Source organism: Bos taurus, chromosome 28 (assembly GCF_002263795.3).
Source record: "Bos taurus isolate L1 Dominette 01449 registration number 42190680 breed Hereford chromosome 28, ARS-UCD2.0, whole genome shotgun sequence".
Lineage (NCBI taxonomy): Eukaryota > Metazoa > Chordata > Mammalia > Artiodactyla > Bovidae > Bos > Bos taurus.
The window spans coordinates 3940917-3964127 of record NC_037355.1 but is presented as its reverse complement, the minus strand read 5'-3'; the positions used below and the strand labels follow the sequence as shown (position 1 = coordinate 3964127).

General features: G+C 51.3%; 1 protein-coding gene across 2 annotated transcripts in view; it reads right to left on the bottom strand.

The window, feature by feature from the left end:
• Positions 1–557: 557 nt before the first annotated feature.
• Positions 558–23211, bottom strand: part of TRIM67 (tripartite motif containing 67) — a 57813-nt gene continuing 35159 nt past the window's right edge. Inside the window, exons 2-10 of one of the 2 annotated variants that reach the window (NM_001206749.1) lie at positions 20072–20167; positions 18425–18547; positions 17379–17489; positions 15785–15944; positions 13017–13162; positions 5811–5949; positions 4165–4468; positions 2211–2373; positions 558–623 (exon numbers count right to left, since the gene is read on the bottom strand). In NM_001206749.1, the coding sequence (NP_001193678.1) occupies positions 558–623; positions 2211–2373; positions 4165–4468; positions 5811–5949; positions 13017–13162; positions 15785–15944; positions 17379–17489; positions 18425–18547; positions 20072–20167 (1308 nt within the window). Of the gene's footprint in view, positions 624–2210; positions 2374–3742; positions 4469–5810; positions 5950–13016; positions 13163–15784; positions 15945–17378; positions 17490–18424; positions 18548–20071; positions 20168–23211 lie in introns of those variants that run through there. The other variant, XM_059882516.1, reaches the window with a different exon arrangement.

The window sequence follows — 23211 nt, the reverse complement described above, 5'->3', positions numbered from 1 at the left end:
GAATAATTAACGTCCCTCTCTGTGCATCCTGGCTTCGTCTGCAAGTGGCGTAACACACTGAATATGCCAGAACTGAAAACCTGAAGGATGACACTTCCTGGCAGAGATGGGAGCCGGCACCCTTTGTTCTCTGAAGTGGTGTGTCCAGCAAAGACTTGACACCAAGGATACAGGATTCCCGAGTGTCCCCCGACTCCTGCTCTCAGAATGCTCGTCACAGGGTCTGCTCTCCCCTTGCCCGCCTCCCTGCCCCCTGCAAAAGACAAGCATTGAAAACAGAAGGCAGGAAACCAAACGAAACCCCAAATACTTCCTCGCTGTCTTGACAAATGTCCTTCTTCGTGTCTGTAAGGCCCGGTGGAATGACAGGAAGCACCCATGTTCACCACCCTCTGTGGCCTCAGTGAGCATGGCCTGCAGACATTCTCCGTCCCTCAAAGAAAGCGGGTCTCTAAGATGCTCAGCGGCTGCTGGGTTGCACCCGGGATGTGGCTGTGCTCCCTCAGGGGTTATGTGAGTGCAGTGAGGGACGGCCACGCAGAGCGGGACCTGGCAGGCTAGTTGCCTGACAGCTTTGGCCGCCCCAGGTTCGTTGGCACTTCCAGTCCCGTGTGCAGAGTGACCTGGAAAAGAAGATGTGGTGATCAGGGGCAGAGCGGCCCCGCGAGCCCTCAACGCACACAGCTCAGCAGCTGTGCCCTGCCCTCTGTTCCAGGATCCCCACGGGCAGCGGCCTGGCTTCTCTGTGTTGTGGAATCTGCTATTTATCATGCTTGGCATCACTACCATCAGGCCCAGGAGCTTGCTCCGAGGAGCTCTTCACAGCTCTTTCCTCACAGTGAGAACCGCGTACTGCCTGGTTCCCACGCTGCTCCAGCCTCCACGAGCCTCGAGCCTCGGCAAGCCTGAGGTTCTTTGTTGCAGGAGGAATTTGGCTCAGGATTTATATTTGTTTCTGATTTCTTTCCATGGCCGTCTTTCCTTTCCTACATTTATTTTCTTAACCCTGTGTAAGAACAGCTCATACTTTAGGTTGCCTCAGAGCTCTTTTGCAAATGAATGGAGGTACAAATCAATCAAGAGCTTCCCAGGTGGCACTAGTGGTAAAGAACCCATCTGCCAATGCAGGAGACAGAAGAGATGTGGGTTTGATCCCTGGATTGGGAAGATCCCCTGGAGAAGGGCATGGTAAGCCACTCCACTATTCTTGCCTGGAGAATCCCCATGGACAGAGGAGCCTGGCAGACTATATCCCATAGAGTCTCAAAGAGTCAGACAGCTCAGAGACTGAGCACACACATGCACTGATTGATTTGTGCGTGAGTGGATGCTAAGTTCCTTCTGTCGTGTCTAACTCCTTGCAACGCCATGGACTATAGCCAGCCAGGCTCCTCCTCTGACCATGGGGATTCTCCAGGCAAGAATACTGGAGCGGGCTGCTCACTTCTTCTCCAGGGGATCTTCCTGACCCAGGGATTGAACCTACATCTCCTGCATTGGCAGGTGGATTCTTTACCACTGCGCCACCCCACAAATCAATCAATAAAGGATAATACTCAGAGTCAGTGGACACCTTGAAACAGAGCTTTGCCCCAAACCCCATACTTCCCAGGGGAGGAGCCGTGTGTGGGAAACAAAGGCTGGCACACTACCCATGCTTTCCACGCTCCTCTCTGTCCTTCACACCCTCATGGGGCTCCTGAGCAGGTGTCCCCCCAGGACTGGACTCGGCCCTGGGAGGATGCTGGCTTTCTGAGGGAACGAGAGGGGCAGGGATGGGATGGGGGTAAATCCTTAGGCGTGGTCTCTCCCCAACTATCCCTCCTCTTGGAGGAAAGCCACATGAAGCCCAGCACACACCTGGGCACCAGGGCCCTGCAGGACAGGAGGCACCGACTTTCTGGTCTGGCAGCTTTCCCAGAACATGTTGTCAGGACTTGCCCACCTCCTGCACCCTCGCTGCCCCTCCGTCCCCCTGCTTGTGCACAAACAGCCACGTTAGAGCCTCTGTTGCTTTCAAGGGGCCAAGTAAGGATTCATCACGCCGGAGGAGACTGTCTCCAGGCGAGGCCCAGGTGGGCAGTAGGTAAGCTCCTGGCTGGGCAGCCATCAGCTTCTTTAGAGCCCTCTTTGTCCAGCACACTGTGGAGGCCCGCGGGCAGTGGGGATTGGGGCCAGCAAGGGGCCCTGGCCCGAAAGGTGTGCGGTACCTGAACGTTCCGGTTGAGGCTGAGGGCTGGCATGAAGACCCCGTCCACGTGGCTGAAGGCCGTGGGGCCCTGCTGCTGCCCGTTGATGAAGAAGGTCAGAGTGTGCTTATTCAGGTCCAGCAGCACGCCCACGGTGGCCCCCTTGCACACGCCGCCTTCCGTCCTGGGGAGAGAAGCCGGGGTGGAGGTGAGGACAGGAGGATCAGCTGAAGGCTGCTGGGGACCCCCTCGCCTGGAAACACAGTGGAGCAGGGAGCCGGTCATCCCCCAGAACCCGCCGTAGAGCAAAGGACTACAATCGGGACCCTCGTGGTGAATGTTGTGACACTGCATCTCATGGTGGTTTGGATTCGCATCCACTGGGTGGGGCGAGTCTCTGGGTGGGCGTCACCCTCACCTGTCTCCTTCCCGGGGGTGGGCGGGCCGAGTCCGTTAGACTCTCTCCTCCCTTAGCTGACGTGGAGGTCCGCCTTGACACAGGCGGCTCTGCTCTGATCAGAAAACCGCTATTGTCCTTTCCTGATGGGGAACGAGCTGGTCAGCTGGAGAGCTGATCAGCGGATGGTGGGCTGAGAGCACGGGAAACGGCGAGGAGTGCTGTGTGGGTGTCGTCAGAGGGCAGAGCAGGACCCGGGGCCGGACACTGCTGGTGGGAGTGGGACTTGCGAGTGGGCCTGTGGTGCTGTTCAGACACTGACCAACAGGTGGCGGTAAGGACCTGCCTGAGGCACAGGAAGGAGGCCCACCCAGCGCCTCCCCCGGGTCTCCTGGCCCAGCCCAGCCCCCTCTCCACCCTTCCCCTAGAACTGGAGCCTGGGTCCTGAGTTAAACCCTGACACCATGCCTAATTAGCCCCAAGACTTGGACATTAACCTTGAGCCCTGATCTCATATCTGCCAAATGGTGATAACAATCAAACTTTCCTGAGGCCCAAAGGAAATCCCATGAGCCAGGTGCTTCCCAGAGCACAAAGTAGGCTGTTGATAGATGCTCCTTGTCAGTCTCACCCCAGGGTATCTAGGCCCCCGCTTGGCCTGAGCAAGCAGAGAGGGCGCTGCTGGGCCTGAACCCAGTCCTCAGGTGGCATGGGAGTAGACCGCCGGGCAGGCACAGGGCCAGGCCGCCAAGCCCCCGGGGAGGAGCTGCCTGCTGTCACCCCAGGCCTGTGGAGAGGGGGTCACAGCTGCCGAAAAGGCTGACAGTAGGAGTCCCATCTGCCTTCAGCCCCCGGGGACCCTCCGGCAAGTCCCTGTCCCAGGCCAGGACACCTGGGGCCATTGCAGGAGCACTGAGGTGGGCCGGGAGCTCTGAGAGCCCCTGGAGTTGACCCAGCCCAGCACTGCAGTCCAGGGGAGTTGGTTCCTCGGCGCCTCTCGCCTCTCCCAGCAGGGGTGACGGCCCTCAGCAGACTGGGAAGGAGACCCCACAGTGAGGAGGTGGCTAGGAGGGCCACAACCCTCCGGTACTGGGGCCAGGTTCTCCCCCGGGATTCGAGTTTCCCGTGTCTGGCTTGGTGACCCCACTCTCCCAGGCCAGCCTCAGGGCAAGGCAGTGCTGGGGCTGCCCGGGTCAGAGCCGGCCACAGTGAATGCCCCGGGGGCGCTGCACCCCCTCCCTGCCTGTTTCAAGCCCCTGCGGTTGTGTGTAGGGAGCTCCGTGGTGACTCAGGCTGGGCTGAGGGGTGTGGAGGAGAGTGGAGCAGAGCCTGGAGGAGAACTGGAGCCCAGGGCTGGTGAGCCTGGCCTCGGGGCTCGCTGAGCGGCCTGCACACCCACCAGCTCCACATTCCATCATATGCTCCCATTTGGGCTGCAGGCCAGCGGTCACGTCTCCCTGGGAACTGGACACCAAAGTGGTCAAGGACACTGCCCCCCACCACGTCCTGATGAATTTGGAAAGGGCAGGAGGACCCGGACCCCAAGCCTCATGTTGGGGGAGAGCAGGGGGCACGCACCTGTTGGTGTGAGAGTTGCAGTGCATGAACCAGCTGCGGTTGTTGTCCACGTACATGGCCCAGGCCTTGTCATCCTTGCCCAGCATCATGTCCTTGACCACGCTGGCCCTGGCCACCCCAAAGGCGGGGTCCGGGTGGTTGTCATACCGGTCCACGTGCAGCTCCCAGTAGTGCGCGCCCTTGGAGAAGGCCGCCGTGCCCAGCACCACCCGGTCGTCGTAGCTGCTGCAGGTGGCCGTCTGATTGTCGTTGGACAAAATGATGTCCCGGTGCCCAGAGTTGGGGTCAAATGTGAACCAGGCCACTGGAAAGGAAGGGGCGGGCGAGAGGGTCAGGGTTGGGGTGAGCTTGCCAGCAGCCTCTGACCTGGGCTCGCAGACGGACTCACTGACATCTCTCAGGAAGCGGGCACACGGCGTTGAGTGTTCTTCCCTGCTCAAGTCACACACGCACGCATCCACATACACATTCATGCTCTCTCCTCTCATCCAAGTGCCCAATCCCATGACCCCAGCTGGGCCAAGTACACAGACACCCAGGTCCCCACCTACATGCTCTCATGGAATCTTGGTTTCTACAGCACTCACGCACATTTTGGGCACTAATAGGAGTGAGGATATGCATCCAGCCCCATGTCATGGAAGAGAGACTCGAGAGGCAGAGAGGTGAAGTGGGGTCACCAAAGCTCCTGCGCTCTGTCATCCACCTACAGCCTGCTGGCAGGTGAGGGCTTCTAGGGGCACACAGCTGGGGAGCCCACTCCTGGGACAGCACCATCTGCTCATCCCTGGGGGGCGGTTCAGGCTGTCCTGTGTTCCTCAGGGCAGCCAGAGGATGGGCTGGGATAAGTGAAAGTGCTAGTTGCTCAGTCACATCCAATTCTTCGTGACAGTATGGACTGTAGCCCACCAGCCTCCTCTGTCCATGGGCTTCTCCAGGCAAGACTACTGCAGTGGGCATGCCCTCCCTCCAGGCAATCTTCCTGACCCAGGGATCGAAACTGCATCTCTTGTGTCTCTTGCATTGCAGGTGGATTCTTTACCTGCTGAGCCATCAGGGAAGCCCTGGGACAAACGTTGACAGTAACACAGGGCTGGTACCCTCCAGGGACCCCTGAGGCCTGATAGGTACGTGTTCGATGTAGCAGATCAGACCCTACATCACCCCTCGACGCTTAGGATTCACATGATCAAAATCCAGCAGAGTGTGGATGTGCTCTGATTGCCTGCATCCTGAAAGGACACAGCGAGGTCTGCAGCACTCAGATCTGAGCTCTGGTACGGGGTGCTCGAGGGGCAAGTTCCTCCTGGCAGCCTCCTGCCTTCTTTTCTCTGGGACATCCCACCCACTCTTGGCCCCTTGGAAGTGAGACTACACAGGGAGTGTAATCTCCCTGTGCCTCTCAGCCTCCAGTCTCACTTTCCAGATCCAGCAAGTGGGGTGAAGGAATGTCTCCTTCCTTTGTGATGGGCGGGCGGGGAGCAAGGTGAGCAGATAGGGGCAGGGCTGGAGGAGATGGACTCACCCAGCTGCCACCTCTTTCCTTTACCCCTGATGCCTCCCTCACCAGCAACTCAGATATTCCCTGCCCATCTGTCACGTGGGCTGGGCCTGAATCTGTTTCCCCTGAGACACCCAGTACTCACCGTCGGATGTCTGCAGGACCACAGTCTTACTGTAGGGCCCAACGCCAGAGGAGTTGAAAGCCTTAACCCTGGCGTTGTATGTGCTGTTGAAGTGAAGGCCGTCGATGGTGCACAGGGTCTCCTTGCCAACATACACCTCCTGGAAGAGACACAGACCACTCATCAGGTGCCCCTGTTATGCAGAAAATTTCGCTTAGCCACATGTTGCATCGAAAGTGCTATCATCCCAAGAGTGCTATTTTTAAAATTAATTAATTTTAATTGGAGATAATTACACTATTGTGGTGGTTTTTGCCATACACTGACATGAATCAGCCACGGGTATACATGTGTCTCCCCGTCCTGAACCCCGCTCCCGCCTCCCTCCCCATCCCATCCTTCTGGGGTGTCCCAGTGCACCAGCACTGAGTGTCTGGTTTCATGCATCAAACTTGGACTGGACATCTATTTCACATGTGGTAATATGCATGCTTCAATGCTCTTCTCTCAAATCATCCCACCCTGTCTTCCACAGATTGCAAAAGTCTGTTCTTTATATCTATTTCTCTTTTGCTGTCTTGCATACAGGATTATCATTACTATCTTTCTAAACCCTATATATATGCACTCAGTTCAGTTCAGTCATTCAGTCATGTCTGACTCTTTGAAACCCCATTAACTGTGGCACGCCAGGCCTCCCTGTCCATCACCAACTCCCAGAGTTTACTCAAACTCATGTCCATTAAGTCGCTGATGCCATCCAGCCATCTCATCCTCTGTCGTCCCCTTCTCTTCCCACCTTCAATCTTTCCCAGCATCAGGATCTTTCCAAATGAGTCAGCTCTTCCAATCAGGTGGCCAAAGTATTGGAGTTTCAGCGGCAGCATCAGTCCTTCCAATGAATATTCAGGAGTGATCTTCTTTAGGATGGACTGGTTGGATCTCCTTGCAGTCCAAGGGACTCTCAAGAGTCTTCTCCAACACCACAGTTCAAAACCATCAATTCTTCAGCACTCAGCTTTCTTTATAGTCCAATTCTCACATCCACACATGACTACTAGAAAAACCATAGCCTTGACTAGATGGACCTTTGTTGGCAAAGTAATGCTTCTGTTTTTTAATAAGCTGTCTAGGTTGGTCCTAACTTTTCTTCCAAGGAGTAAGCGTCTTTTAATTTCATGGCTGCAGTCACCATCTACATTGATTTTGGAGCCCCCCAAAATAAAGTCTGTCACTGTTTCCACTTTTTCCTCATCTATTTGCCGTGAAGTGATGGGACCAGATGCCATGATCTTAGTTTTCTGAATGTTGAATTTTAAGCCAACTTTTTCACTCTCCTCTCTCACTTTGACCAAGAGGCTCTTTAGTTCTTCACTTTCTGCCATAAGGGTGTATGGTATTCTCTTTCTAACTCATTTCATGCTATATAATAAGCACCGACCAGTAATGTTGAAGAAGCTGGAGCTGAACAGTTCTTTGAAGACCTACAAGACCTTCTAGAACTAACACCCAAAAAAGATGTCCTTTTCATTATAGGAGACTGGAATGCAAAAGTAGAAAGTCAAGAAATACCTGGAGTAAAAGGCAAATTTGGCCTTGAAGTACAGAATGAAGCAGGGCAAAGACTAATAGAGTTTTGCCAAGAAAATGCAGTGGTCATAGCAAACACCCTCTTCCAACAACACAAGAGAAGACTCTACACATGGACATCACCAGATGGTCAACACTGAAGTCAGACTGATTATATTCTTTGCAGCCCAAGATGGAGAAGCTCTATATAGTCAGCAAAAACAAGACCAGGAGCTGACTGTGGCTCAGGCAATGAACTCCTTATTGCCAAATTAAGACTTAAATTGAAGAAAGTAGGGAAAACCACTAGACCATTCAGGTATGACATAAATCAAATCCCTTATGATTATACAGTGGAAGTGAGAAACAGATTTAAGGGCCTAGATCTGATAGATAGAGTGCCTGACGAACTATGGAATGAGGTTCGTGACATTGGACAGGAGACAGGGATCAAGACCATCCCCATGGAAAAGAAATGCAAAAAAGCAAAATGGCTGTCTGGGGAGGCCTTACAAATAGCTGTGAAAAGAAGAGAAGCAAAAAGCAAAGGAGAAAAGGAAAGATATAAACATCTGAATGCACAGTTCCACAGAAGAGCAAGAAGAGATAAGAAAGCCTTCTTCAGTGATCAATGCAAAGAAATAGAGGAAAACAACAGAATGGGTAAGACTAGAGATCTCTTCAAGAAAATCAGAGATACCAAAGGAACATTTCATGCAAAGATGGGCTCAATAAAGGACAGAAATGGTATGGACCTAACAGAAGCAGAAGATATTAAGAAGAGGTGGCAAGAATACATAGAAGAACTGAAAAAAAAAAGATCTTCACGACCCAGATAATCACGATGGTGTGATCACTCACCTAGAGCCAGACATCCTGGAACGTGAGGTCAAGTGGGCCTTTAGAAAGCATCACTACGAACAAAGCTAGCTCAGGTGATGGAATTCCAGTTGAGCTATTTCAAATCCTGAAAGATGATGCTGTGAAAGTGCTGCACTCAATATGCCAGCAAATTTGGAAAACTCAGCAGTGGCCACAGGACTGGAAAAGGGCAGTTTTCATTCCAATCCCAAAGAAAGGCAATGCCAAAGAATGCTCAAACTACCGCAAATTGCACTCATCTCACATGCTAGTAAAGTAATGCTCAAAATTCTCCAAGCCAGGCTTAAGCAATATGTGAACCGTGAACTTCCTGATGTTCAAGCTGGTTTTAGAAAAGGCAGAGGAACCAGAGATCAAATTGCCAACATCCGCTGGATCATCAAAAAAGCAAGAGAGTTCCAGAAAAACATCTATTTCTGCTTTATTGACTATGCCAAAGCCTTTGACTGTGTGGATCACAATAAACTGTGGAAAATTCTGAAAGAGATGGGAATACCAGACCACCTGATGTGCCCCTTGAGAAATTGGTATGCAGGTCAGGAAGCAACAGTTAGAACTGGGCATGGAACAACAGACTGGTTCCAAATAGGAAAAGGAGTACGTCAAGGCCGTATATTGTCACCCTGTTTATTTAACTTATATGCAGAGTACATCATGAGAAATGCTGGACTGGAAGAAACACAAGCTGGAATCAAGATTGCTGGGAGAAATATCAATAACCTCAGATATGCAGATGACACCACCCTTATGGCAGAAAGTGAAGAGGAACTAAGAAGCCTCTTGATGAAAGTGAAAGTGGAGAGTGAAAAAGTTGGCTTAAAGCTTAACATTCAGAAAACGAAGATCATGGCATCCGGTCCAATCATTTCATGGGAATAGTTGGGGAAACAGTGGAAATAGTGTCAGATTTGATTTTTCTGGGCTCCAAAATCACTGCAGATGGTGACTGCAGCCATGAAATGAAAAGACGCTTACTCCTTGGAAGGAAAGTTATGACCAACCTAGATAGCGTATTCAAAAGCAGAGACATTACTTTGCCAACAAAGGTTCGTCTAGTCAAGGCTATGGTTTTTCCAGTGGTCATATATGGATGTGAGAGTTGGACTATGAAGAAGGCTGAGCACCGAAGAATTGATGCTTTTGAACTGTGGTGTTGGAGAAGACTCTTGGGAGTGTCTTGGACTGCAAGGAGATCCAACCAATCCATTCTGAAGGAGATCAGCCCTGGGTTTCTTTGGAAGGAATGATGCTAAAGCTGAAACTCCAGTACTTTGGCCACCTCATGTGAAGAGTTGACTCATTGGAAAAGACTCTGATGCTGGGAGGGATTAGGGGCAAGAGGACAAGGGGATGACAGAGGATGAGATGGCTAGATGGCATCACTGACTCGATGGACATGAGTCTGAGTGAACTCCGGGAGTTGGTGATGGACAGGGAGGCCTGGCATGCTTCGAATCATGGGGTGGCAAAGAGTTGGACACGACTGAGCGACTGATCTGATCTGATCTAATCTGAATATTCCATTGTGTATATGTACCACAGCTTTCTTATCCATTCATCTGCCAGTGGACATCTAGGTTGCTTCCATATCCTATCTATTGTAAGCAGTTCTGCGATGAACACTGGAGTACACACATCTCTTTCAATTCTGGTTTCCTCGGTGTGTATGCCCAGCAGTGGGATTGCTGGGTCGTATGGCAGTTCTATTTCCAGTTTTTTAAGGAATCTCCACACTGTTCTCCATAGTGGCTGTACTAGTTTGCATTCCCAGCAACAGTGTAAGAGACTTCCCTTTTCTCCACACCCTCTCCAGATTTATTGTTTGTAGGCTTTTGGATAGCAGCCATTGTGACTGGCGTGAGATGGTACCTCATTGTGGTTTTGATTTGCATTTCTCTGATCATGAGTGATGTTGAGCATCTTTTCATGTGTTTGTTAGCCATCTGTATATCTTCTTTGGAGAAATGTCTGTTTAGTTCTTTGGCCCATTTTTTGATTGGGTCATTTATTTTTCTGGTATTGAGCTGCATGAGCTGCTTGTATATTTTTGAGATTAATTAATTCTTTGCCAGTTGTTTCATTTGCAATGATTTTCTCCCATTCTGAAGGCTGCCTTTTCACCTTACTTATAGTTTCCTTTGTTGTGCCAAAGCTTTGAACTTCAATTAGGTCCCATTTGTTTATTTTTGCTTTTTATTTCCATTACCCAAGAGTGATATTAATAAGTAGATTTGGGGTGAGTGGTGGCTGGATTTCAGGGCATGTCCAAGTTGAACACAAACCCTTAGTGGTAGCTGATGGGCCCCTCTGCTGTGAAGGTATGGGGTGCAGTAGCTGTGATGCTGCCTGAGAATGTCCTGCCTCTTCAGAGGGTGGTTCTCATGGATAGGACTCTGGAGCCCAAAGATGGGGGTGCACAAAACGGTTGGAGCAAGAGGAGATCATCAGTTTTCAATGGGAATTTAAGCTGGAAAACATGAACTAAGCATCGAAGTAGACAAAATAAACAATATTTGAAAAGGAAGCATCATCACACATGATGGAAAAAGCAGACGGAGGAAGGGCGTGCTCAAGCACAGGTGGTTCAAGTTGATTTGGCCACTTCTGGAGTGAGAGGGCCACTCCACCTCCTCCCACCTCTCCCACTGCTGAGGCTGGCATCTTCCAACTCCTTGGGCCTCCTGGAGCTGCTTTTCTCCTGGTTTCCCAGAGGGTGGGGCATTTCTGCATCGGACCCCAAAGGTCCTTTTCTAGAGCATTTACTTCAAACTTAATTTGTCCCATTAACTGCCCCCAAATACATAGTCTTACACCTCACTTTTGTCATTACATAAAATGTCATTCCTGGGCTTCCCTTAGGCTCAGGGATGAAGAATCTGCCTGCCAATGTAGGAAACACGAGTCCGACCACTGGTCTGGGAAGATCCCACACGCCGTGGAACAGCTAAATCCATGTGCTGCAATTACTGAGCCTGTGCTCTCTAGAGCCCATGTGTTGCAACTCCTGAGCCACGTGCCTCAGAGCCTGTGCTCTGCAACAACAGAAGCCACTGCAGTGAGAGCTGGTGTACCACAACTAGAGAGAAGCCTCTGCTCTCCACAACTAGAGAACGCCCGTGCAGAAAGGGAGACCCAGAACAGCCTGATTAAATAAAATTATAAAACACTATTCCTGCTTGATTACTTGGGGGTGTTAGTCTTCATTTGTTTTTTCGAGTTATTGATAATAATAGCTGTGTGCCAGCTATCATTGTATAAGGCATCTTAATCCTTACACAACCCTGGGACATTGCTATTATTTTTTATGTTTTACTCACAAGGACACTCAGAGAGGGCAGGAAACTTGCCCAAGATCACAGTCAATCCATTTAGAAGCCAGGGTTTAAATCTAGGTCTGTCTGCGTTAAGTCCACGATTTTCCCACCATGACACACTGTCCCTCCAAAACTCGAGCCCTTGGCTCCAATTTCTATTAATGGTCACGTCTCAAAGGGGAGAAGCCACTGAGCTCTGCAGCTTCTTCTTTTTGGGGGGTAAATATTTATTTACTTATTTGGTTTCACTGGGTGTCAATTGTGGCACATGGGATCTTCAGCTGTGGCTCACGGGCTTAGCTACTCCTCAGCACGTGGGATCTAGTTTCCCATGTCCCCTGCAGACTCCTAACCACTGACTACCAGGGAAGTACTGGTGGCTTCTTTTCCTTCATCCCATTTCAAAACCATAAACTGTCTTCCTGGTTTCTGGTTAGTCAAGGAACTCTGTTAGTTCCTCGCTCATTTGCATGACCAGACAGTGTATGACCTGCTCTTCCTGACCAATGTGACTTCAGCTTCTCTCTTCCCTAAAGAGCCCATATTCCCAGGGACTCAATTTTCCCTCATGGAGTACTACAACTCTGGCATTCACAAAACAAAAAAATGAAAAGACACAGGCGTAAATCCTGTTGAGGAAAACAAAAGGAACACTGACTCTGGTAAGATTCCTTGAATGGGTACCAGCTCCAGGAGAAGAAGTATGAGAATTGTTATGATTGCTCTGGTTTGATAGAATGAGTCTTTATTTAGTCTCTTGGGGACAGAAAGGTGAAGCTCTAAGAAGAGCCAGAGTTTGTGCTTCCTGGAGTTCATTGTCAACAAAATTACTGGACAGGGGTCTGAACTCCACTGTGATGTCTCGGTAGAGCTCTGTTGGGGGGATGGGGTGGGGAGCTGTCAGGGTTCCCACCACAGGGTGAGACTGGAAGATACATTTCTGACTCACTAAGGGTCTGTACTCTCCCCATGTATTTCATCACTGGGGACCTGAACGTAGATCATCACCCAAACCCTACAACCGTTTTTGATGTGTCTTCCCGTGCAGATCACCTTGCCAGATGAGCTAATTAGTGAACGGGGCAGGGCAGTTGTGTGGCAACACTGAGGGAGTAGGAGGCTGCTTGGGGGCGATGTGTGGGAGGGCGTTGACGAGATACTGCTGGGTCAACTGGGAAACAGGTCTGTGTGGGGGACACCTTTTCTGAGCTCTGCCTTGGCCTCCGACCTGCATCAGTCTTCACAGAAAAGCCATCCTGAACTTTCTCTGCCTGCCCAGACCTAGCTCTCGGTAGAGAAACCCCCTGCGTGTCCCATGAGCCCAGGCCCACCAGTCCTGCGTCCTTGGGGCTGACGCCCCCGTTAGTGTTATCAGAGTTAGGGGCAGCCACACGGAGTGGCCCAGAGGCTGCGACAGTGCGAGCCTCGCCCCCCGCCCCCCGCAGCAGGCAGCAGGCCTCACCCGGAACTGCCCCCCGTCGCCGTCGTCTAGCTCCAGGATGTAGCCGTCCACGGGGCTGTGGGTGAAGGGCGGTGTCCTCCAGGCCAGCGTGACGCTGTTGTTCCGGGTGCAGCACTTCTCCAGCTGCAACAGGGGCACGGGCGGCACTGTGACGGGACAGGCGGGCTTCAGTGTGCACACCCTGCAGGGCACCCCAGAGGGAAGGCGACCACCTGCGCCACTCCCTGCTGCTTGTATGCACACTCCGTGGGCCTCCTAGCCTGGGAGGGGGTCCTGGGATTTGAGGCCAGGAGAGACTCAGAGACGTGGCAGTTGCTGCCACCCCTCTGAGTCTGGAGCCCTGAGGACAAGGTGTCCTCTCCCCACCGGCCCACTGAGCATCACTGGTTTTGATTCTGACCCACGAGCGGCTCCCTAGGACTTGCAGCAGAGCCTGACCGCCTGTGCCTCCCAGCACGGCAAGGCCTCTGCATACCCTCTGCATGGAGTCACGTGCAGCTCACACCTGGGGCCCGTGAAGTTGTGGTTGGGGGTGGTGGACAGGCAAAACACAGAGATACATTGAAACCTTTGTCTGGGAGCATTTTAAAGGCCTAGGGAACTAGATCCCGGAAGGTGAGGCAATCTTAGAGTATGGGACAATCTACCCATGGAATTAGGGATTCAAGTCAAGTGTATCATCAGTTCTATCAAGGTGAGCTCGGGAGTATCTTTTTATTCTCTAGTTGTCTTCAGGCTCGAGAGATTTTAGAAATATAGTCTATGCTGGGGCTTCTCAGGTGATGTTAGTGATAAAGAACTTGCCTGCCAATGCAGGAGACATAAAAGACTTGGGTTCCATCCCTGGGTTGGGAAGTTCCCCTGGAAGGGGGCACGGCAACCCACTTTAGTATTCTTGCCTGGAGAATCCTATGGACAGAGGAGCCTGGTGGGCTATGGTCCATAGGGTTGCAAAGAGGTGAACATAACTGAAGCGATTTAGCATGCATGCATGCATAGTCCATGCTGACATTTTTCAAAGGGAACACTGCAACATGAGTTTTTGTAAAAACTACAGATTTCCATTTGGGTCCAGATGTTAGGGCACCATCTTCCACATTTTGGTGGACAGTTTAGTGAGGTGTGAGCACTGTCTGTTATGGATGTCATCTCAGGGCTGGCTCCATGCAGACTGGCCCCAGGACCCTGGGTTATCAGCGTGGAAGGAGTCCTCTCTGCATCCCTGGGCACTGCTTCTCGCTTTTCCACTTCCTCTGTGAATTCCACCACCCCACCCTGTCAGGAGCAGCTCCAAGCGGCCTCTTTCAGCAACCCCACCTTCCAGAGCCCCAACTTCTGCCAGGCTTATTCTGTTCCCAGAACCACGCCTCATTCACACCTGGGGCAGATGACATTTCCAAACCTTACCTCAGGTGCAAACTGAGTGTGGGAGTGAGCACAGAGATTGGGTGTCTTTGGTTTAAAAATGGCCACATACTTTGCAAGTGAGCATTTTCCTGAGTTCACAGCTTCTGAACTGTGGTGCTCAGCTCTTTGATATATTGGTTAAAAAAAACAAACCCCCAAAGAGTTTTATTCCCTCCACTGCTGCTGCTGCTGCTAAGTCGCTTCAGTCGTGTCCGACTCTGTGTGACCCCATAGATGGCAGCCCACCAGGCTCCCCCGTCCCAGGGATTCTCCAGGCAAGAACACTGGAGTGGGTTGCCATTTCCTTCAATGCATGAAAGTGAAAAGTGAAAGTGAAGTCACTCAGTCGTGTCTGACCCTCAGCGACCCCATGGACTGCAGCCCACCAGGCTCCTCCATCCATGGGATTTTCCAGGCAAGAGTACTGGAGTGGGGTGCCATCGCCTTCTCCTGAATGTACCCTTAATGTCTCTGGAGAGGCAGGGTGACCTCACATGCTAATTTTGTAACCTGGGGAAAGTTATGCAAACTTTTCTTAACCCATAGCCTGTGTCCCCCCGGCTCTCTGAACTCACCTCTACCACCCATCACCTTCTCACACTGCTGTCACCTCCAGCCTTGCTCTGCTTGGAACACAGCAAACTTATACCTGCCCTCTGCCGCCTGGAACCTTCTTCCTTTATACTGCATCTCTTTCCTTCTCACCTCGAAACACTACCCCCATACTAATGCCTTCTTCTCAAAAAATGGCTTCCCTCGTGGCTCAGATGGTTAAGAATCAGCTTGTAATGCAGGAGACTCAGGTTTGATCCCTAATTGGAAAGATCTCCTGGAGAAGGGAATGGTTATGCACTCCAGTATGCTTGCCTGGAGAATTCCATGGACAGAAGAGCCTGGCGGGCTAAAGGGTCAGACATGACTGAGCAACTAACAATTTCACTTCTCAAAAAGCACCTTGTCGGTCACACCTGCCACCATCAGGGTATATCTGTTGTATCACTGCCTATTTCCTTCTCTAGATGCCAGCTCAGTCTTGTGAGGGAGTCTGTGGACTTGTTCATGGCTGTGTCCCGAACACTGAGGATGGTGCCTGGCAGGTGATAAACACTCAATAGGTGTCTCTGGACGAACAAACGATCCTCTTTCATACATGCGAAAACTGTGGCTCAGGCTGGGGGCTACCCGCAGAGGTCACCAGCTCGAGAACACTGAACTGGAACCTGAACCCAGGTCTGTGCTGCAGAAGTCCCTCCCTCCCAATCTGGGCCAGGGTCACAAGTCTTCCGATGCATGAGCTGCCCTGCAGAGTGGATGCCTCTTCCAGAAGAAGCAACAACTGAACTGGGCCAACCACGGCTCACCCCTACATTTCATCTGAATGAAGTCCAGCTGGTGGATGGCTTGCAGCAGCGGCTCGCTGTCCAAGGTCAGCTCAAACTCCGCGGACACTTTGGGCTCCAGGGCGCCTTTGACCCACTGCTCTTGAGACACCTGGACACGCTTGATCAGGGCATCTGAGATCTTAAAGGAAGCACAGAGTTTAGGGTGTCCATGTGCAAAGGAAAAATAACACAGCAGGTGGTGAGGAAAGGACAGGGGCTTCATCTCCATGGGCTCAGGGGGTGGCTGTGTTAAGAATGCCCTCTCAAGCCCTGGCAGAGATGTCAGGACCCATGCTGGTATGGGGGTAAATAAAAATGCATTATATTGTTTAAATCATCTGCATAGGTCAGGCATATTCCCTGTAAAGAAGCACTTGCTGTTTTAGGCTAAACTCTTTTGTAAAGCAAATGATACTTTTTATTTTTTCGAACTTCTTATTTTGTACTGGGAGATGGCCTGTTAACAATGTTGTGATAGTTTCAAGTTAACAGCCAAGGAACTCGGCCATATATACACATATATCCATTCTTCACAAATCCCCCCTCCCATCCAGGCTGCCACATAACACTGAGCAGAGTTTCCTGTGCTCTACAGTAGGTCCTTGTTGGTTATCCATTTTGTATGTAACAGTGTGTCCATGAACCTGCCAAATTCCCTACCTATCCATTCCCCTCAGCAACCACTGGTTCACTTTCTAAGTCTGTGAGTCTCTTTCTGTTTTGTAACTAAGTTTGTTTGGAAGCAAACGATACTTATAAAATATACAGAAACACTCTGCATATTCTTCTTTTGCTAGATCCCGCACTTTGCAAAGTGAAACTCACTAGTGGTTTGCCCCAGCATGTGAAAGCATCTCCTTCACCCCAGGACTGGGCCGCTTCCTCCCTCCCACTGTCTTTCCCCCATGTTGTTCTGCAGCTTCTGCTCCAAACTCTCACTGTCTCAAACCCACAGCTCTGTTCTCTGCTGGAGAAAGTCTTGCTCATTCAGAACATTTGCACGTGTCCCTGTAGAGCTATGATGCCCATGCACCCTTCCTGGGGACCAATCAAGGAGATTCATCATTTTCCCCACAGACGGAGGACTGGGCTTTCGTTTGAGTCACAGAAGTGTTCCCAAGAGATGCTCGTGACCCGGGTTAGCCTAGCTGCTGGGGGTTGCCCAGCAAGGCAGCCCAGGCTTTCTGGGCTGCAGTATTCTGTCCAGACCTGTGGGACTCTGCCCACTGGGGGTCATGTGGATTCTACTAACTCAGTTCTTCCAGTGCAATCTTTCCAGCTTGACTGGCAGACTGTCTTCTTTCATCTGTGGGGAAAATGTTCTAGGAAGTCGAGCCACGAGAGCATGGCACTGCAGGCCTAGAGACTGTGATGTTTGACCTCCTCATTTAATGATGACCCAGAGTGAGGTCAGAGCTTGTGAGAACAGCCAAGATGAGATTTCAGGTATTCTGGACTCACTGAGCACAGGAGAATCTGCTCAACTCCAAGCCACGGGGAGGGACTTTCCTAGAACCTTGGCTGGTGTGGGACGTGGCCATGGAGTTGGAAGAAGGACCGCCAGCCCACTCACCTGCAGGAACCCGGCGGGGTCGTTCTCTTTGATCACCTCCAGGCAGTACTCCATCAGCCCAGTGGACTGGCGCAGCTTCAGTGTGCAGTGATTGATCTGGTCCCAAACCATCTGCCATGAAAAGGACCCCTGGTAACCGTCTCGTGGATGAAGAACAGCTCGGCTGCAGCAGGAGGCAACACTGTTCTCGACTCCCTTGTACCCTCTCCTGCCACTGCTCTGATCCTGAGCTCCACGTGCCCTCGTTACAGGGGAGTAATTGGACACATTGCCCCATAAGCAGGCCTGCCACACCCAACAGAGCACACTTCCTGAACTCTGGATAAAAAGCAGAGAACGTACACAATCTGAACCCTCCCAAGTGACCAGTCCATGCCCCCCACTCTCGCTTGCTGGGTGATCATTTGAGGGGCTCAACTGCTTTGCATGTAAACCATGGACCACCCCCAACACGCATTCCTTCTCGCTCTTCAGTAATATTTCTGGTTCATTTGAGAAATGTCTATGAAATAGATCGAGCCCAGACCCTGAAGTGAGTAGTTTTCATCAAGGCAGGATGTTCACGGGGCAGCTGCCTGGACCGGGGGCCCGGTGCGAGTGAGGGAAGACTTGCCTTTCCACGGTGGTCACTGGCCACCGTGCTGACCACGCGAGCACCAAACACCAGAGAACCTGACGGACGGGCCGAGCCGGGGCCCTGAGCACAGCCCTCGTCATCCAACGAGGCCATCTCCGCTCTGCAAGATGGGAGCAGGGAGTGTGTCTTCCACAGAAAGCAAGGGCCCAGCAGATGGGAGAGGGGGGCTTCTGACTGAAAGTAGCAGGATTCAGGGGTTTGGTCCCCGCTTTGGAGGGAGAGTAGGCATGGCGATTACTACAGGCAAAGCGGCAAGTAGGTCCCAGGGAACCTGCTCAGTGCTTCCTCCCCTCACTCGTTCACTCATTCATACCCTCAACTAACACTGACCCTGTGTCTACACCGCGTGTTCCCAACCCTGGCCAGGGAGGGAGATGGGACTGGGTGGGCTGGCTGCCCGGGCACCCACCTTCAGCTTGTGCTCCCTCTCTTTGGTGACCTTGGTGAGCAGCTTGGCTTTCTGCCGGGTCAGAGCATCGACCAGCGCATCACACTGAGCCACCAGGCAGGCCTCGTAGTCCAGGCCATTCTCCTGTGGGACGCAGAGAGCTTTAGGGAGGAGACACACAGAGACATGGCCGGTGCTAGAGACACAGCCACGTCAGCAAGTGGGCCCCAGAGAGAGTGGTCCTGCTTCCAGATTGGAGACCGTGCACGTGAGTCTCAGCACATCGGAGGATGGAACGAATATTCAACGTCACCTGAGCCGTGCGGGTTTGTGAGGGTTCTCAGTGTCATGGGAAACACTCATGAGAGACTTAACAAGAAAAAAAAATCAGCTACAAGTGTGCAGCATAATTGCATACTGTGTGTGTGTGTGTGTGTGTAAACTAATGGAAGAGAGTGTCAAAATAGTGGGGTGGCCACTTAAAGGGGTGAGATATTGGTGAACTTCTGTTACTTTTGTCTGCTATTTTCTACTTTTCACAGTTTCTAGAACATATTTTTACTTTTCATAATCAGATAACAGTAAAACAAACAAAACCCAGTGGTCTGGCTGTAGGATCTGTCTTTCTCAGTTGTGAAAAAGAATCCTTCAACACCTCTCAGACCAGCCTGGATTCAGACCTCGTGTCATGGGCTAATGTGTTTTCTCCCACCCCTGCCCCAAGCTCCTATGATGAAGTCCGAACCCCCATGACCTCAGAACAAGACTGTGTTTGGAGAAACGGCCTTGAAAGAAGTAACTTAAATGAGGTCCTTAGGCTGGGCTCTGATTCAACATGACTGTGTCCTTAGAAGAGGTGGTCAGGACACAGACAGGCACAGAGGGAGGGCCCCCTGAGGACGCAGTGGGGTGGTGGCTGTCTGCCAGTCCAGGAGAGAGCCCTCAGGAGGAACCACCCCTGCCCACGCTTCGATCTTGAACTTCTAGCCTCCATAACTGTGAAAAAATAGGTTACTGGGGTTGAAGCCACTCAGTCTGTGGTGCTTTGTTATAGCAACCCCACCAAATAGCTGGTGTTCTGAAACATTAGAAACAGGAAAGGAAATGCCTGGTGGCTGAACTCTGTGCTTTAGCTTATTGGGAAGGGTGGTTTCTATAGGCGGGTTTAGAGTTCAATGCCCTCAGTCCCCCTTTTCCACCCAGACACCAGGAAGTTCGTGATCTGTGTGAAAGTTCCTCCCTGCGTGCATTTATACACTCTCTCCCTGACAGACAGAGCTCCTGGGGGCACAGACTGCACCTTATCGATCAGTGTCGGGCTTGTACATGACACAGCGTGGGTGCTCAGTAAATACATTTATTTAGTAACTGATGCTTTTCTATTATGATGCATTTGGTATGAAAGCACTGTATACAGACACTGGTAGCACTGTATGGCCCTGCATTATTTCTATCTGGTTCTCTTTCTATGATTCTTTCTGAGTTCAAGCGAAATCCCTTTCCTACCGGATGGCTCATGGGTGCCAGTGGGTTGGGTGCAACACCCGAGGCTGTGCAGCGGAGCAGTTGAGCCTCCCGTGTTCAACACTGAGAAGTGCTGTCAGGGGCCTTCCCTTGCCTCATCCGTATCTCACATCCCTTCTGCAGAGGGGTGGGGTCTGGGCTTACCTGGATCTGCTGCAGAATGTTCTTCAGCTGAACCAGAAACTCCTTTGCTTCTTTTGCCTTATCGGAAACTCCATTTAAGGCCTGAGACAGCTGGGCCTAAAAGATATTACAGGTTGAAAAGGAAAATTAGGTGTTAAAGGCATTTGGTCTGCCCTTCACTCTGAAAGCTGTGTTTATAACAGGGTATAACCAAGAGCTTTCCTCTATGGAGGGAGCCCAGTCATTGCAGCATGGGCTTGTCTTTCCAGCAATGGCTGATAAAGTGTTGGCTGACTTGCTCTCTTCTGTCTGCACTCCAAAGCTGGATAGAAGTAAGGAGCATTCAGCTAATTGGTTGGGGCTGACAGGACCCAGGACAAGAAGCAAGTATAGACTTGACCGGGTCTGGCCCCCTCCCTTCCCACAGCAGCTCTACCCCCATCAGTAGGACTCTCAGACGCCAATGTGTGGACACCCCAGGTGCCAGGCCACACTCTGCCCACCTCATTTGTACACAGTTGCATTTTGGCCTAAGTGGGATGGGTGGGAAAGAGACCTGGAAATGAGCTTGAGCCATGTGGATGGAGGGTCCCAAGTCACCATGTAGAAGGGATGGTGGTGGCCTCCTTGGCAATCGACACCCTAACTCTGCTCAGTTGCTGGGACCCAAAGGCAGAGCTGCAAGCTGGTCTCAAATCTATGGCCTTTAGCCTCAGGCTTCTTTTCAATGAAACATATGCCCACACAATCGAATCTGTCTTCAAAACTTCACTATTGAATAGACTGATGCCCTTTGTTTTTAAATTTTATTTATCTATATTTTGATCATGCCCTGCAGCCTGTGGGATCTTAGTTTCCCAACCAAGGATTGAACCCATATCCCCTACAGTGGAAGTGTGGAGTCTTAGCCACTGGACCGCCAGGGAAATCTCCTGATGCCCTTGATTTTTAACGGTACTCTCATGTTTCAAATTAAAAAGCTGAGGGCAGAGGGAAAAAATGGGGCCAGAAAAGCTGGGTCATACCTGCTCTCCACTGTCTTTAGGTCTCTGCTCAAATATGATCTGTCTGAGAGGCCTCTTCCCTTGCCCTGCTTTATGCTTCTTCACAATGTTCATTACCACCCAACACAGGTTTGTTTGCTGTGCGTCTCTCCTCCCAAGAATGTAAGTTCTCTGGTTGCTCACATCCAGAAAGAGCACCAGGCACAAGGCAGCATTAAACAGTGTCGATATTTGTGGAATGAACGGGTCAATTAATGTGGTTCTTTGGACCATATCCACGGTGTTCCAAGTGTGGTTCCTAGAAGCTCAACATCAGCATCACCTAGGAATTTGCTAGAAATCCAAATTCTATGGCCTCACCCCAGTCTTACTGCTCAGAACCTGGGGGTGAAGCCCAGGAATCTTTCTTTTAACAAGCTATCCAGGGATGTCTGATGCACTTTGAGATCCATTGGATGGTACAAACATAGCCACGGAGTGGATGAGAAGACGTGGGAACATGAAGGCGACCAGGTCACCAATGTTCAAGGTGAGGTCTGAGCTGTGTCCTGCTCTGGGAGATGGCTGGGAGCCTCGGGTGTGGCTCAGCTGAGAGGTGGCTCCTGGAGAAGCTCTTCCTGCCTCCAATGGCTTCCCAATTCCACTCCCCACCCCACACACACTTCAGCTGGTGTAAGCCCTTCCCTCCATGCTTACCCACTATGGACAATTCTGTTGCAATTATCTATGCAGGAAGACTAGCCAATAGAAATAGCAAGAATAGCAGAGTGTTCTGCATCTGCTCTGTCTCATGCAGCTGCCACCAGTATGGGTGGCTCTGAGCCCTTGAAATTTTACTTCGTTTTCAGCCACCATGTGTGGCCAGTGGCTGCTGTCGTGGGCAGCACAGATCTTTGTACTCATCCTTAGCAGCTCAGCCTGTGTCTGATAACTTCACTCAGGAGGAGCTGGAGAGGTCAGCATCACTCAGACTCATCATCTGTGTCCAGAAAAGGGGTGCCTCCCTCCCTACCACACTCAATGCAAGAAGAGGGCGCTCGGAGGCTGCACCCCTTTTCTCTTCAAGGAGAGGCCCCTTCCTGGGAACCTATGCACTCCTTCATGGCGGGGACTTTGTCTTTGTCTTTCTAGCCAGGCACAAAATAGGGGCTCAAAAACCGCTCACTGGCTGAATAGAAAGCAAAGCAATTGCTCCACTAGAAGCGGATGCTAACCAAGACAGATCCCTGTAGATCCACAGGCAGCACACTTGTCCACAAGAAGCACATTAGTGAGTGTCCCCCTCCTTCCACCTGGGAAACTGGAGCCAGCATGGCTCTGCCCCCACCAGCCCCGGCCTCCCCACAGCCCAGCCCTGCTCTCGACCTACATCCCACTTGGCAAATAGATCCTGGAGCTCGGCAATGAGCCCAGAACAAGTGATTTTTGAAAGGTTCCAGTGGCCTTAGGCAGACACCCAGCTGAAAGGGGAATGGACTCACAGCTCACTAGACACTGCTCCAGGCTCATCAGACTTGCCTGTGACCCCGGCCCAGCAGGGTGCAGCAAAGGCCTGACGGAAGAGCCCGGGCTCCCATGTGAGAGCTGGTCTCCCTTGAAGGATGTCCTGACCCAACAAGCACACACTTATATTAATACTTTTCTTGACCCCAGTTCCTTCCCATTGGGTCGGGCCACAAGTCAGCTCTCCTTGCCCAGGTGACAGCACTGTGGAAACTGGTCCTCGTTGTTCTACTGGCAAAGGAGCCAGGGATTGGGTGGCAAAGGTGGAAACCATTTCTCAAGGGACAAATTACTTATTGGCAACATGTTACAGGTTCACAGCATATTGTATTTGGCTGCAGTTTTCTGAGACATGCTCTTCCTCTTTTCCACAAGGACTGTCTAGGGGGGCCAGCAGGGGACACGGAAAACTGTGTTCTTCTGGTCCTAGAGAAGGGCTTCCCTGGTGGCTCAGATGGTGAAGAATCTGTCTGTAATGCAGGAGACCCAGATTTGATCCCTGGGTCAGGAAGATTCCCTGGAGAACAGAAGGGCAATCCGCTCCAGTATCCTGAACTCCATGGTCAGAGGAAGGCCCTGCCATCTGTGAAATGAGAATGGGTTGTTCAGTCTCTGTGACCATACTATACTCTTGGAAAGAAAGGAAATATCCAG